The sequence below is a fragment of the Girardinichthys multiradiatus genome, chromosome Y (assembly GCF_021462225.1).
Source record: "Girardinichthys multiradiatus isolate DD_20200921_A chromosome Y, DD_fGirMul_XY1, whole genome shotgun sequence".
NCBI lineage: Eukaryota > Metazoa > Chordata > Actinopteri > Cyprinodontiformes > Goodeidae > Girardinichthys > Girardinichthys multiradiatus.
This window is the reverse complement of record NC_061818.1, coordinates 27743475-27759566: the sequence shown is the minus strand read 5'-3', so window position 1 is coordinate 27759566 and position 16092 is coordinate 27743475. Positions and strand designations below refer to the sequence as shown.

The following is a 16092-nucleotide window of genomic DNA, read 5'->3' as shown; positions in this document are numbered from 1 at the left end:
ACATCTTTCTATCTTTATCTGTCTGTATACTTAAGAAGATCAGCCAGGGGTATTCTCCCTCTGACAGCAAAGCAGAGTCAAAAACTGTCACCCGGTGATGTGTCGATTTTTATTGCTTATCTGAAGCACTTAGACTGTTTTCTATAGTTGCATGCGGAATAGAAGAGTTAGGGCTGCTGTTTACAAGAGAGTGAGTGATGCTATCCTCACAAAATGTGCAATCACATATTTTAGAACAGTAATAATGTTTGTGTGCAAAGAATAATATATTTTTGGAACAAAGATGAATCAGTTAGAATTGCTACATTGAGCCTTTTATCACCTGCACAAAACAAGAATAGGGTGCAGCCTGAGGGAAGAACAAAAATGTGCATCGTCATATTTTCTCGTCTTGGACTTTTGCGTTTGGTCTTTGTCCTCATTTGTCTTTGTTTTGATTGTACGTTGCCTATTTTTCTTTTTTCCCTGTAATATATTTCTCCATTTTACAGAAAGAACAACCTTTCTGGATCTGTCTGCACTTCCCCTGCCTGTTTTTGTTTATTGTGTCACCCCAAAATGAGTCAGAGTCCTCCGGCATTCCCATTAGTTTCGTTCTCTACCTGTATTGTGTGGACCAAAAATAAAGGGGCAAGAAAAACAAGGCTTTTCTCATGCCCCCTCTGTCTTCAAGCATGAGACAGTGATGTGAAAACAGCATAGATATTTGAATATTTCTTTAAAGCAAATGCTATCTTCAATGCGGTTTGTTTGGGATTAGCAGTTTTTTGTAGATCTGGCTGATATTATGTTAAAACGTTTTAAGCATCAAATCCATAACAGCATATGCAGATTTTTCTTTGTTTCAGTCAAGTCCTGCTACCTTGCAAATTGTTAAATTAGTTTTTTCTTGTTTTGTACTTTGATGTGTAAATCAGTACATTCGATTTTTTTATATAAAAAAAAAAGTCACCTTAAACAAAAGGCCAAACTAGTTTTGTTTGGCCAAATATAAAACAACTTAGCAGAGTGTGAACCTTCCTCGTAGCCCACTGGAAAGACAGTTTATTTAAATTATTTAGTTGCTACTACAAAAAACACATATACCAAAGTTTGATAAAACATAACATATATCCAAAGTCTCATTTGTACATTTGTTGTTATGGTAACACTTCTTTGTATTTCCTTATTTTGGTTCACACAATCATTTCAGCTTTCTGGCGGTAAGATTCTTCAGTGACACCTGCCAAAATAATTTTAGTAAACTTCACAGTATGCCATTAGCTTACATTACATTTAGAAAAGAGAAGTACTGATTACTTAATCGGAAAATGAAAAGAAGCCGATTCAGAAAGTTATTTGGTCAAATTTCATTGACATAAATTAAATTATTTCAAATTACCTCCAAAAACCCTAACCTTCAGTTTGTTCACGTGACATTTTTCATCAAATAACCAATGAATCATGACGAGAATGCTTAGTTTTTTGGGTTTTTTTGTTTGTTTTTAGGGTACAGCACAGTACATTCAACCATAGTTGAATGACAATAACGTTTATCTTCACGTATTTAAAAGTCTAAGAATATGTGTTGCTTTCTGGGATCCCTTAGAATGAACAACTTTTAGTAAGATATACTTAGATTGAGTGTACTCAATCTCAACTCCTGCAGTTGTAAAATGTGTCAGATTATCGTGTTATATATCAATAGTGCTTTTTCTATGATCACAGTAGTTTCTTTAAAACCGATAACGGTCAGTTGAACCCAACAGGTTAGCCTTGGATCTTTACTGAATGTTTATCTTCTTGGTCTTGATGACCTAAACACGTTTGAATGTCCTTGTCATCTTTTGCAAACTAAAAGCGAATCATGCTTTCCTCACAATCTTAGCAGTTTTCAAACACAACAGCAAATATTTTCAAAATATATGTGTGCACACAGATCCTGCCCAGTTTAACTTTCAAGGAGCTCGAGGATATTTTATTTTAATTAAGGTGTAAAGATCTGCCCATAAATCTGAATAATCCAGTATTATTTAATCTTTGTTGACTTCAATTAAATCCCAAAAATGTTTAAGGAAATCAGAAAAGGATGGTGTTGTGTAGTGTAACATCCTAATTGGGTTAATTATTGGGTTATTATTATATTGCAGTATATTTAGACAAATCCTTTATGCAACTGAGAGTTGACATTTTTCAAAGAAAGGGGTGAATGGCAGTGAGCAGTAGTATCACCGTATCTTACTGCCGTTGCTTCAGAAATATTCAAAGGTTAGAGAATAGAAAAATGCTTTTAGGGTATTAAAAGGACAATAATTAAAACCTTTTTTACACAAAATTTTGAGATAAAATTGCCAACCATAATTTTAAAATTGTGAATAAAAAAATGACAAAGGAGACTGAAAAGATGATATATGTCAGTACATCACACAACTTTTAGAGGAAGATCTTGAATTATTATCAGAAATTTTTCTACATGCTTGTTACTGAATCCATAATTGGCAAAATATTGTTTCGTGTCACTTCATAACTAAATCTTTCTCTTTGTGGTGGCAGTTTTGTTCACAGTTGTTATTTTTACAGTGCTGTAATGTGAGTCCTGTTGGTTACCTGTATGAGCTGTTTAAGACCATCTGTGAATACTGGTGTAAATCTCTGGATAGTTTGCTTCAAGTAGCCCTCTACGCCTGCTGAAACTGCCTCAAATTATGATTCCCTTTTCTGACTTTTCTCTCCTTGAAATGGTCACAAACATTAGCATGGGCAGTTTTTAGTTGTAAAAAAGAAAGCAGTTCCTCTGTTCTTACCAAGATAACAGGAGGATGTTAACTTTCTTTCGTGTTTTTTCCCCTACATTTCCTGATTACTTTTATGCTTTCATCAACTAGTGCTAAGAGAGTTTTTGTTGTATGCAAGTATGCATCTGTTCTTTTTTTGTTTGTTTGGTTTTCAGTATGGAATTAACTCTTCCTGTACATAGATGAAATTAAAAAATCAGCTCTTAATAATGAATCAGTCAAGGATCTTGACAAGACTTTTAGCCTTTAGGTACATATTAGGGACGATCTCTAATTTATTTTAATGTTACTATATTACCTCTTTGTTTTATCTGAATAAGTACATCTTTGTTTACTTGAAGTCAAAAAGGTCCACTGAATTATATGCTATATTGTTGAGAATTTTGTTGTTTATGACATGTTAATGACAGTCCATTGTTTTTTTTTTCCAGAAATTCCAGTGAGGAGTGCAATGGGATCAGTGGTACTCTGTCAGTGGAGTCTGTGCCGGGGCCAAGACTGAACTGGTGTTCTGCCAACACCATTACCCCTGCCCCTACTTTTGCTCCAGCTCCCGTTCCGGGACCTGGGCCCATGCCTAACCCTGTCAGAATGGGAGACGGCCTGGATACTGCGCAGATGTCAGGTAGCAGCCAGGGGCAGGCTCAGCAAATGGGCAATCCCCCACCCCCAGAGTATTTCAATCCCAACAGGCCAAAGCGCCAGACCAACCAGCTGCAGTACCTACTCAAAGTGGTGGTAAAATCCCTATGGAAGCACCAGTATGCCTGGCCTTTTCATACACCAGTGGACGCCATTAAACTTAACCTGCCTGTGAGTACAACCTGCTCTATTGTGTGTGCATCTAATCTTACTGACCCAAAATGCATCCTATGGAACCATAAAGTTTTTAGTAAGTTCATATTTCTGCTCTGTACATACATATTATTTAGCATTTTTCTGGAATTTACTGATGTATGGAGATCAGCCAGTTTTCCCTACTTGTTTATATTCTTTGGAGTTCAAGGTTTCTTAAATTAAACCGTTTCTCTTATCAGAAATATGTTACAAATGTTGGCAAAGGTGTCCGTAAAGTCACATTTTTACCACTACTTAGTTTATGCAGGCAAAAGGCAAATCCATTAATTTAATCCTTTCTGCCCTGATTGAGGATTTTTTGACTATAGTCTATGCACCTTTTCCTAGTGAAGAAATTAAAACAGTTTAAACTAAACCACTGTTTGTGATGACTTCAAAAAAGCAATTCTCCATGAAAACTATATCATTCGGTACAAACATTGTACATATAAAGGACAATTTGTTGTTTAATAAAACCAAAGTTAGAAGCAATATTTAGCATGTCTATTTTTGTTTGTAATTTTTCTGCATTTGTCTCGTATAATACAATATAATATATATGTCGCTCACATATATTCGTATTTTTTGTAAATACGAGTCTGCACTCAAAAAAGAGTAGCAAAATATTTATCTTTTAGAATTTTTTTCTAAAAGATAAGAATTGAATTTTTTATTAACTTAAGGAAATTAGCCATAACTTATAGCACACAATTTGGAAGTCCGTGTACTGTTTCTTTAAGGAAATTGGTGTAATTAGTACTATAAAATAGTATTAGTCAATATAGTAATCTTCCCTAAAAAATGTAATTTCATTTAATTTACAAGTTACCTCAAGACATAAAAAGACAAACAGGTCAGGTTCATATCCATTCTCATTCATTAATGAATTCAACCTATATGTAAGGTGTCATTTGTTTAGTTCAGTGCTTACCATCTCCTTCCAGGAAGTGTGAGAATACATTTAGAAAATTGTTAAGCCGGTTAGTGGCACAGATTTCAATAATTCAAGGACTGGTTTTGGTCAGCACACTGTATTTGGGGAATTGATGTTGATACAACCACATAATGTTGCACGTTAGAGTTTCTTGTTGACACATTTTTCAATATTTTTTAGGATTACTACAATATAATCAAAATACCGATGGACATGGGAACAATCAAAAAAAGACTTGAAAACAGCTACTACAGGAATGCCCAAGAATGTATTCAGGACTTCAACACGATGTTTACCAACTGCTATATATACAACAAGGTAACTCAAGAGCCATTGTTGCTATAGCATGAAATGTTTCTGACGTTCTTGCACTTGAGCTGAGAATGTTTTTTGTTTTTTTCTGTTGGACAGCCTGGAGATGATATATGTTTAATGGCTGAGGCTCTAGAGAAGGCTTTCCTTCAAAAGGTTGCAGAAATGCCTCAGGAGGAAATAGAGATTCCAGTAATGACAGGAAAGGGACGTGGCCGAGGCCGGAGAGAGGGTGGTATGTGATTTGCTTGCTTATACTTTTCTGCTATTAAACAATCTTCTATGAAACAGGATAACAATGCAAGCACCTTGTTCTGTCATCAAGGTATAAACCTGAAACCAGGCACCATCATTGATTCTTCACCCGCGACTCCACAAACACGTGGCCTGTCAAACCTCCCAGCAGCTCCGCAGGCTCGAGGACCAGTGCAGGCCCCACCTTTGCTACCTCCCCATCCTTCAATGCAGGCCCTGCCCTCCCATGTACCCCAAACATTACCCAGCCTTGCATCACAGCTTGGACCTCCGTACACGATGGTCCAGTCAGACTGTGTTCCGCAAGTTCCTATCCTGACTTCTGTGCCTCTCCCCACTCAGACCTCTCTTCCTCCGGTATCGATTCAGAACACTGCCCCTATGCTGCAGAGCCCTATGACTATGACCAAAGTAAGTCTGATTAACGAAGAAATGCATTTGGTTTGCTTAGCACCTTTGTTCTGAGTGACATTTGTTACTAAAGTTTGAGCAGAACATTGTTATTGCCTAAAACCAATTTTTTTGTTTTCCATTACAGCAAAAAAAGAGCCAAAAAAGGAAAGCAGACACAACGACACCTACAGCAAATGACCAGCTAAGTGAGTCATCGCCTGCAGAATCTAAGTCTGGGAAGACATTACCCAGGCGAGAGAGTAGCCGGCCACCAAAACTGTTAAAGAAGGAGGCTCCAGACTCTCAGCATCACATAGGCACGGTAACAGGTCTGAGTGGACCGAGTGGAGGTCGTAGCCCCAAACCACAGGATCAACTAGGTTATTGCGCTGGTTTAGTAAGTGAGATGCTATCCAAGAAACATGCTGCTTATGCTTGGCCCTTTTATAAACCTGTTGACGTGGATGCACTGGGACTACATGATTATCGGGATATCATCAAACATCCAATGGACCTCAGTACCATCAAGGTTTGTTTAATGCAGGATTTAAAAAAAATTTAATTTTTCAAAATATAAATTTGTGAATTCTGTGACAAAATACTTGATATATTTTATAGACGAAATTGGAGACAAAGCAATACCGAGATCCCCAGGAGTTCGCTGCTGATGTAAGGTTAATGTTTTCCAACTGCTACAAATATAACCCACCGGACCATGAAGTAGTGTCCATGGCACGAAAGCTACAGGTACAACAATGTTGTTAGTCTTTTACTAGAATAACAAATTGGACTTTTATCAGAATGTTTCCTAAAACCTGGAAGAAATGTATAGTTTTAACACATTCTAGACAAATTTTGACATATCTGTCATCATGATAATTGCCTTTATGATTCATTTAATTTTATAGGATGTGTTTGAGATGCGCTTTGCCAAGATGCCAGATGAACCTGACCTCAAGCCATTGGTTTCTGCCCCAACTCCTACGCTTCACCATCCAGCTCCTGTTAAGCCCCAGCCCCCTTTGGCACTCGTCGCCTCGTCTTCAGACAGCTCCAGTGACTCATCCTCTGAGTCGGAGTCTTCCACAGATGACTCTGAAGAGGAAAGAGCCCAGCGGTTAGCAGAACTCCAGGAGCAGGTCGGTGATCAAAGAAAAATCCAGCTGACGGCAGGGTTGTTATTCAGTTCTTCTGAAACTTTGTTTAAAACTTGTTCAATTTTTCCACAAACAGCTCAAGGCTGTCCACGAGCAGCTGGCTGCCCTGTCACAACCACAAACCAGCAAACCAAAGAGAAAAGAAAAGGAAAAGAAAGAGAAGAAAAAAGATAAGCATAGGAAGAAAGGCAGCATTCCAAGCCTTGTAGATGAGATCCAGGATGCCACAACGGTTTTGCAGCTGTCCAAGAAAACTAAGACCACAAACAGTAACAAAGAGATTGTTACTAAGAAGAAACTCAGGTAGGTTTCACAATATTCAAGACCAAGGGTAAGACTATCTCCAGCTAAAGATTGATACTAAATGAGTCTTTAGCTGAAGATTTGTCAAGGCATTTTTAACTTCTTTATGATTTTTTTTTTTTTCATCTCTCATGTCCTGTTTCCTGCCGTAAAGCTTATGTTTTTTTTATATTCTCTTGTTTATGATTTTCATGCATCTTAGAAATTGAGCCATATGAAAACTCATAACCTACTGGTGCTTGATTGTATTTTAGTGAACTGATCTCTCTTAAGCAGGCTGTGCACACCTTCAAGCAGCTTTGGTCATGGTGCATCATCATTTTATATAAACGCCTAGTTTTTCAGTTTCCCTTTGTATGCATCAGTATGACAGAAGTATTTTTTGTCTTTTTCAACATAGTAAAAAATTGTTTTATTTTTAACAGTAAAACTTTTTTATACATGCACTTTCGGGTTACTAAAAAGTAAATTTTAGTGTTTTTGTTTCTCCCTCTTAGCAAAAAGGATGCATTGAAAAGTAATCATCCTCCCAGTCTGCAGCTTGTTCCCAGCCTGGAGGACGATCTTGGAACAACTGGGCCGTCAGTTCCCGGGGAGAAATGCAAGCCTATGACTTACGAAGAGAAGAGGCAGCTAAGCCTGGACATTAACAAGCTTCCTGGTGACAAACTTGGCCGTGTAGTACATATTATTCAGTCAAGGGAGCCGTCACTCAAAAACTCAAATCCTGATGAGATTGAGATTGACTTTGAGACCCTGAAGCCTTCAACTCTGCGTGAACTGGAGAGATATGTGTCATCCTGCCTCAAGAAAAAGAAGAAGGTTCCAGGTGAGACACTGGATGGAAATAAGCTAGCAGAGCTGTGTCTTATTACCTACTGAATAAGTTAAAAGTATACTGTCAGTAAACAAATTCACATTTGGGTTTTGTATTCACAAAATCAATTAACATGAAGTTGTTTTTGTAGCTGAGAAAGCCATTGAGTCAGTGGTTTCCTCCAAAAAGATGGTATCTTCTTCTGGAAGCAGTGGCTCAAGCTCAGACAGTGAAGCTGATGGAGCAGGTGGGTTTCAGCTCAGTTGTCTTTTCAAGGTTTCACGATGCCATCCTCTCCTGTGGAAAAAGAGAATAAACTTTTTTCTTTTTCAGGAATGATAAAACAGCCGAAAAAGAAGAGCCAATCTATGAAAGAGGTGAAGAAGACGCATCCCCATGTTCAGAAGGGCTCTGCTCAGACTGTGTTTCAGTCCCAAACTGTTGCCCTTCAGGCCAGCAGTCAGATGAAGCAACAGCAGCATCAACCATCGCCTGCCAGCTTTATGGCTCCTCCACCTGTCGCTGCTCTGGAGTCATCCCACTTACTGGAAAGCTACGAGTCTTTGCCTCCTTTCAGCCAGCCGATCATGCATATGCCCCACCACACAGGCAACTCTTCCCCTGTACCTCCACATATAAATGCTCATTCTGCTGAATCAGTGTCCCCTGAAACACACCCCTTCCTCAACCAGCATCCAGTCCTCCCTTCTCCAGGTAAGGGGTATATGTAGGTGCTGTGATTTTGGAGCATTTGTTTTCTTAGCTGTCCTGTTCACATGGCAAAATTTGTACAGTCCCTTTTTGAATAAATATACACGTCAGCGTATTAAATATTGTGAAACCGTTTACGAGTATAGAAAAGGATTTCAGAAAAGGCCTCACAGGGATAAACAGAAGAAGAGGTCTTGGTTCCACTGATGAAAAATATGACTAGTTGTAACCAGAACTGGGTTAAGGAAATTAGCCAGAACCTTTCAGAAAAACAATACTCCTCGCAGTACTGCACTGTACTTTTTGCTTCTGCTTGAGTAATATTATTTTTGAAGTAATGCTACTCTTACTCGAGTACACTTTCTGAGTACTCTACCCACCTCAAGTTTACTGAATAAAAAATAAAAGATTTACCAGACACAAACTTATACAATTTATGTTCAAGGAAAACTCTTGTTTGTACACAGGCTTTATTGTTCTAATGTTTTCTATCTGCTGAGTCATTTGAAGATCAAGTATAAATACAGTAAACATTAGATATTGTCACTGAACGTACTTTGCGCTCATCTAACATGTTTTGTGAAAGATTTTGATTTATTATGTGTTTCTCTTGCATGAATTTGTTATTAGGTAATGATGGTATTTATTTTTACTAATTCTTATTTTGTTCTTTAAAATTCCAAAATTTTTACTTAATTTTCCCAAATTATCTCTGATGTTATGATCAAACAATAACTCAGTACTGGAGTAGCCTTTTTACTGAATACTTTTTTACTCTTACTGGAGTAATTTTTTGGATGACTATTTGTTTTACTTATACTTAAGTAAGAATATATTGAGATAGATACTTACTTACTTACTTACTTTATTGTCCCCGTGTGGGAAATTTGTCATGTACTGCTTATGCTACAATAAAAAATGCCACCATAATTATAAAATGCAATAAATGGACATTAAATACACAAATTGTACATTTACACCACAGTAATGCAAAAAATGCACATATCGTTCAGTTGCTCAATAAAACACATATTGCACCAGACCAGACACATTACAAACCAGCGATCAGACCAGAGCATAACATGAACGTTATGAACCCTCATACTATATGCCTACCTTATTTATTAGTCTGATGGAGCTACAGACAAATGAATATTTGAGTGGGGACTCTGTACCGTTTGCCAGATGATAACAATTCAAATAGTGAATAGAGGATACGAGCGGGATCAGACTGAGGACAGACTTCTTATAAAATGGACTGCAAGGAGGAGTGAAGATACTCTTACTTGAGCACAATTTTTCGCTACTCTATTCTACTACTCATTCATTGCAAATTCAACACTGGTTTGAATCTCTCCCATGAATGCCGTTTCGGCCATTCTCTTTCTTATTGTTAAAGCTCTATCTGAGACAAATGAGCTCTGCAGGACTTCAGATGTTCTGGGTTGTTTGGTGACCTCCTGGTTGGTTAGTTGATGTGCTCTTGGAGTACTTTTGATTGACTAGCCTCTCCTGGGAAGGTTCGCTACAAATGCATGTTTTCTCCAGCTGTAGATCACTGCTCTCACTTTGTTTCGCAGGCTTAGAAATAGCTTTGTAACCCTTTATATGAAGTGTTGCTTTTCTAGATCATTCAGCTGTTAGAAAGGTTCTATTTAAATGTATTATTTCTGCAGATCAGCAGAAATGAATGGTGATGACGATGTTTATCGCTGTATTGAACTTTTCTTTTTTTTTTTTTTTACGTGTAAAAATTACTTTTCCTCAGAGGGCTAGGTTGGTTTGGATAATTATATAACTCTGTTTTTTTTTTTTTACTTAGGTCTGACAAACACTTTTTCACAGCATTGTTTTAAAAGAAAAAAAATATTTTGATAGTTATATAAATCTTTATTTTTGTATAGTAATGGTTTATGTTTGCAAACTTGGATCCTACTGGATAATTGAAAAACATGAATAAATCAAAATCCAAACATATTAAAACACTGGATAAGGACAACTTTAAATCAGAAAAATATGTTAAAGTGAGTTATTTATAGATAAATTATTTGTTGTTACTTTTTAAAGTTTTTATGGATTGAAGAGTTGATTCTCATTTTGTATGGTTTTTTTATGCTTCTAAATAACATGAATTTGTTGTTCAACCCCAGCTCTACACAGTTCTATGCCTCAGCAGCCATCCCGGCCCAGTCACAAAGCAGCGCCTCTTCATCCAAAACCCCCTCAGCAGCAACCAGCCCCTCCTCAGCAGCAGCAACAACAGCAGCAGCAGCTCCAGCCTCAGTCAGCTCCCCCACCACAGCATCAACTTCCCTCACAGATTCTCCACACTCATCAACCGCTGCACCAAAGGCCCATGTCACCACCCACACTCACCCCTCAAGGGTTTGTATCTTCTCAGCCTCCCCAGATGCTGTTGGAAGATGATGAAGAGCCTGGGTCAACAACACCTATGAACCAAGTGCAGTTATTTCTACAGCAATTCCAGCCAGCTCGTCAGGCCCAGCAGTCCATGCAGTCACACCAGGCCCCAGTTCGGCAGCAGCAACCACAGCAGCTGGGACAGACTTCTCTCCTGCAGTCTGGGACAATCCAGGGACAATCCCAGCTTTCTATACAGACTTCGCTGCCTCCTCCACAGCTTTTTGTTCCATCTCAAGCCCAGCCCACTCCGTCACATCAGGCCCAACCACAACAGATGCCCTTACATCAGGCCCGCCACTTGCAAAATACTCAACAGCAGCAAACACAGCACCATCAGCTGAACTACCAGCAGGGTCCTGGACTCGCTGGTCAGCCCCAAGCATCACAACACAGTATTTCACTGCCCACAAACAAAGCACAGCAGATCATCCAGCAGCAAAAAGAGCATCCCTCCCCTCGTCCATCCAAACCTGATCCATACAATACTGGTAGGTGTGAAACAAAATTCTCAAATAAATGATTGTTCAACTGTTTTTAAATGCAAACACACATCTGTTGTCTTGACAGGGCACATAAGAGATAACCCATCTCCTCTCATGATGCATTCCCCACCAATTCCCCAGTTTCCACCGGTTTCTCACCCATCCCCACCTCCCAGCATGCAACCCAAAAAGGTAAGAAGTTTACAAAGACCAGCCAAAGTATTTCTGTAGGTGGATAAATGCAAAGCCAGTGCGGGGACCTTAAATAATTTGCTTGTCATACAGCAGAGGGCCTCTGGAAACCAAGGTCCAATTAAAGAGGAAAAACGTCCTCAATCGCCAGTGATGAGAGGAGAGCAGTTCAATTCTGCAATGAGAACAGACCATCACAAACATCCTGAAATCAAACCCAGTCAGATCGGCCAAAGTCAGCAGAGTGAGAACTCCCAACACTTTTTATTTTCCTCTGTATAAAACACTTGAAAGAATGCACTTCCTAAGATACTAACAAATCTTGTACGAATGTTTTGGGCAGTTTTAAAGTCTGTGGATAGTTCACGGCCTGTCATCCGCTCTTCTGAGCCCAGTGGGCCACCCTCCATCCTGCAGGAAAAGGAGAAATTCAAGCAGGAGCACAAGACCACTGTTGCTCCCAAAAAGGTACAGGTGGATAAAGAGATCAGTTTTTGGACTTGTCACCCTCTCTCTTTGCATAATTATTGCCTTGAGCAGTACTCCTAATAAATCTCCCTGTGTATTTTCTCAGGATGTGAAGCTCAAAAATATGGGCTCATGGGCAAGCCTGGCGCAAAAGTCAACATCTACAACACAGTCTACTGTGAAGTCATCGAGTGACAGTTTTGAGCAGTTTCGACGTGCAGCCCGGGAGAAAGAGGAGAGGGAGAAGGCCCTGAAGGCCCAGGCTGAGGCGGAAAAAGGCAGGCTACGTAGAGAGCAGGACAAGCAACGGTAAGATTCTCACGAGGACCAAAACAATTCACCTCCTGGGTACATATCTATCCTAATCTGTAAATTAGGCTCACAAAAGTATATGGAAGAGTAAAAAAGATGGAGGCCACAAAGATTTACAACTGTATTCCTTGATTACTTTACCAGCTGTTCAATTTTGAAATTATAACTTTGTCATTCTGAGTCAATCTTTGATTTTCTTCTTGGCAACAAATCTGGTGTTTTAAACTTCTAATTACTCATTTGGTTTCAGCAAGATTGTTATTGCACACAAGAGTTGTTGAATTACTGCCAAACCCATCATGTTCTCATCTGTAAACCATAAAAAAAATCTACCTACAGGTTATTGAAATGACTTGTCCCTCTGAAGGCACATCGTTTCACTTGTAATGATCTTCAAGTGACTCTTTATTAACCAGTTAGGATCTTTTAGGAGAATCGTGTCTCCATCAATTAATTAATATTCACCTAAAAGTTTGATTAACCTAAAAAAGACGCAAATCGTTTTTAAATCCCTATCTCTGGCAGGCCTGTTTTGTTCAGCCACAGCTTCTGTGAGCTTTCTGTGAATCTGTGTTTTGGCTGCTGAGGTGGTCATGTCAAAAGATCTAGGGATTGAGATGATTCTGATGATTTAAGGTACGTTTGTCAGACCTGTAGTGCTGGCATCATCCTAGGCATTCTGCCTCGATATGGCAAAACCAATATTTGTACTTAGGGATTTTCATTATGGATCTGGTTTTCAAAGGACTGTATTATTTAATTATTTTGATGAAAGAAGTTGTATAACTGTTTTTTTGTCATCCAAGACATTCAGTTGCACACAGGATGTATGTTTAAGGGCATCTTTTACGCTGCTGTAAACTTCCTACGGCAATCTGCAACATGAGTATAATTTATTTGTCTGAACGCTTTCCAGAGGGCGGGATGAAGAGGACGTCATCGAGCCTCCTACCAGAAGAGTGCATGAGGAGCCTCGTGGCCGCCTTGAGCAACAGCACATCCAAGCGCCTCCTCAGCAGCAGCAGCAGCAACAACAGCAGCAGGTGCAAAATGAATCCCAGCCAGCTGCCATCCAGCAGTCTCCTCCAGCCGCTACGCCACCTCAGCCCACCACACAAAACTCACTAGATCAACAGAGGGAACTGGCACGCCGACGGGAACAGGAGAGGAGGAGGAGAGAGGCGGTAAGTTAAAACACGTTTACTCTTTACGCCACCTGCAAATAAAACTGATTTCTATTAATACCGTTACTGATTTTTTGAGTTCTTTCCTTTCAACAGATGGCAGCAACTATTGACATGAATTTTCAAAGTGACTTAATGGCCATCTTTGAGGAGAACCTGTTTTGAAAAAAGGAGGGCATGAAATTAACAGCAAAGCAAGAAGATTAAAGTTAATGAATGATGTAAGCATCCTCGTGAATAAAATCCTGGCAACAATGCAGCGCAGACCGCACCAGAGACTTTATGCATACATAAACCAGTCCGGTTGAGACTGGAGACAAACGCTGGCAGGACAAGTGGTGACGGCTCACTGTGTCCTCATTGGCTGAACACACGGAGGGGACTCTCATTGTTTTGGATGTCATTTTCTGGAAATCCAGCATTGCTTGCCTGATCTCTAGTTGAGAGAGAAAAGGGCCCTTTTTTGGCACAGTTGCCTTTGTTAGACTTGATTTTTTTTTTCACTGTGTGTTGGCACAACAATACTGCAGGAGTAAAGACAACCACATTCTGGAGATGGTAAAAAATGCTCTGAAATACTGACAGACTGCGCAGAAGTATTTTGAAACTGCCAGATGTCTAAAGTAGTGAAGAAAAATTTGTCTTTCATGTTGTTTATTTTGTCGTTAGTGAACAGTTTTTTTTTTTTTTTTTTTTTTTTATATATATATATATTTGGTGGGGAGGGGCAGGAGCAACTTCCATACTGTAAATCATGTATATTTCTCAGCAGAGATGGTACAGTTTGCCTTACATCTCTTTCCTAAATAGACGAGTAAGTTGTATGGCCTGCACACATGGACAAACCAATAACATTTACAGACAGACACAGAAGCCGTGCAGACTTTTTTTCATCATCTAGGATCTACTGTAAAAAAATATTTTCTTATGCTTCAATAACTGTTTATTTTGGATCCATCTGCTTTTCCACCTCGGTTCTTTTAATCTTTGCACCAACACACTCCACCACCTATGCCAAACAGCTCAATATCTTTTATGCTAAATAATGTCTTCTAAAGCATTGTAGGTAGATAGTGTGCAAAAAACTGAATATATGCATTCTCGTAGCTCCAGTGAGTATTTATCAAAATAAAGATTAGTTTTCATCTTGTATTTGTCATTTAGAAACTACAGAAGCTAGCTACCAGAAGAGCTAAAGAGCCAGTTGTTTCTGAGCTTTAGTTGGATTTCACTACAGGTGTCTTTTATATTTGTTTTACTATCAGATTTAATGTTCGGCTGTTCACAGCAGTCACTACTGGATTGGATAAGCCTCTGGTGTTGCCTTTGAGGATCCTGCTGTGACAAAAATCACTGCTTAAAGTTAGAAAGATACAATTATAGAAAAAGACACATTTACATCTTTTGTAGCCGATACTGGAAACAGGTTAGTAAAAAAAAAAAAATAGTTGTTGGGACCACCTGAAGTTCCCACTTTGATTCATCTTCCAATTCACAACAGGCACCGTTGACAGCGTTAAAAACAAGACGACCACAAAAATCAAAACTAAAAAGGTTTGGATTTCTATATTTGTTCTTGTTTGATCATAGTGGATGTAAGTTCCTGGAGACATTGTTGGAGCTGGGCTAAAATCTGAACAAATGTTGTCCTCTCTATTTGTCTCCTAAAGTGTTTTTTTTTTTTTTTCTCCAGTGCCTGTATTGTATTGCAATTCTTGTTGGATTATATTACACTTTGAGGGGACTTAGAAAGTGGCACATCAGGAGTGGGAGGTGTAATATTTAAAAGGGGAGGGACATTTTTGACAGAGTTTGTGTTTAAAAAAAAAAAAAAGTAAAGACAGCATTTTATATTTTACCCATTGTCAATATTCTGGTTTTAAATTTAGTTTTAGCTGGGCATCTTTAAGTGTAAACATCTGACAACTACTTTCTCATTTCATTCTTATCAGATTTTAGCTAGATGTGTTTTCAGCGTTTCAACATTAGCGTTATCAGTCTGGTCTGTACGTTTGGTTGTGTACATTTGGGCGGCTGTGTGAATGTGAGAGTTTGACTGTTTTTTTGTTGTTGTTTTTTTCCACTGTGTGGTGAAGAGAGGCATGTTCCCAGATGTAGATAAACGTTCTGTTGATGAAGACTAAAAAGATGAGCAGGAGATAAGTAGTGCTTAATTCACTGTTTTTAAATTTCTTTAAAGTCCACCATGTATGAATATATAATGTTATTATTAGACCTGTTTTAAATGTGTTCAGAAAAATACTTTCATTCCTTATTATCCTTTTCTTTTCACAATAACTGTTGGACATAATGTGCCATAAGTTCTTCACACAATGTGCTGACATGCAGCCCAGCACAGAATTTGCTTTATTCAGGTATTTTATTTTTGTGTTGCATATGTTCTGTTTTGGGAGGTTATAACATTTTCCTCAGTTTTGTTTGGTATGCGAGTGGTCTCTTGAGGTCTCTGAATATGTATGTTATGATCATTGAATAAACTCATCTGTTTTATAGAAAATAAAACAAAAGAAATTGTC

General features: G+C 38.6%; 1 protein-coding gene across 3 annotated transcripts; it reads left to right on the top strand.

Annotated features, from left to right (window-relative positions):
- The first annotated feature begins 3208 nt into the window (after positions 1-3208).
- On the top strand, positions 3209-16092 carry LOC124864807 (bromodomain-containing protein 4-like). 3 transcript variants are annotated; one of them, XM_047359725.1, is made up of 19 exons: positions 3209-3587; positions 4726-4863; positions 4957-5092; positions 5183-5523; positions 5651-6034; positions 6124-6252; positions 6414-6644; positions 6739-6965; positions 7463-7794; positions 7934-8029; positions 8116-8496; positions 10644-10717; positions 10754-11405; positions 11485-11591; positions 11685-11835; positions 11935-12059; positions 12166-12368; positions 13288-13555; positions 13652-16092. In XM_047359725.1, exons 1-19 carry the CDS (start codon positions 3348-3350, stop codon positions 13718-13720), a joined length of 4284 nt encoding a protein of 1427 aa, XP_047215681.1. In that variant the 5' UTR covers positions 3209-3347; the 3' UTR covers positions 13721-16092. The 3 variants fall into 3 exon arrangements, with proteins under 3 accessions (XP_047215681.1, XP_047215680.1, XP_047215679.1); XM_047359724.1 differs by having other exon boundaries at positions 10644-11405; positions 11688-11835; XM_047359723.1 differs by having other exon boundaries at positions 10644-11405.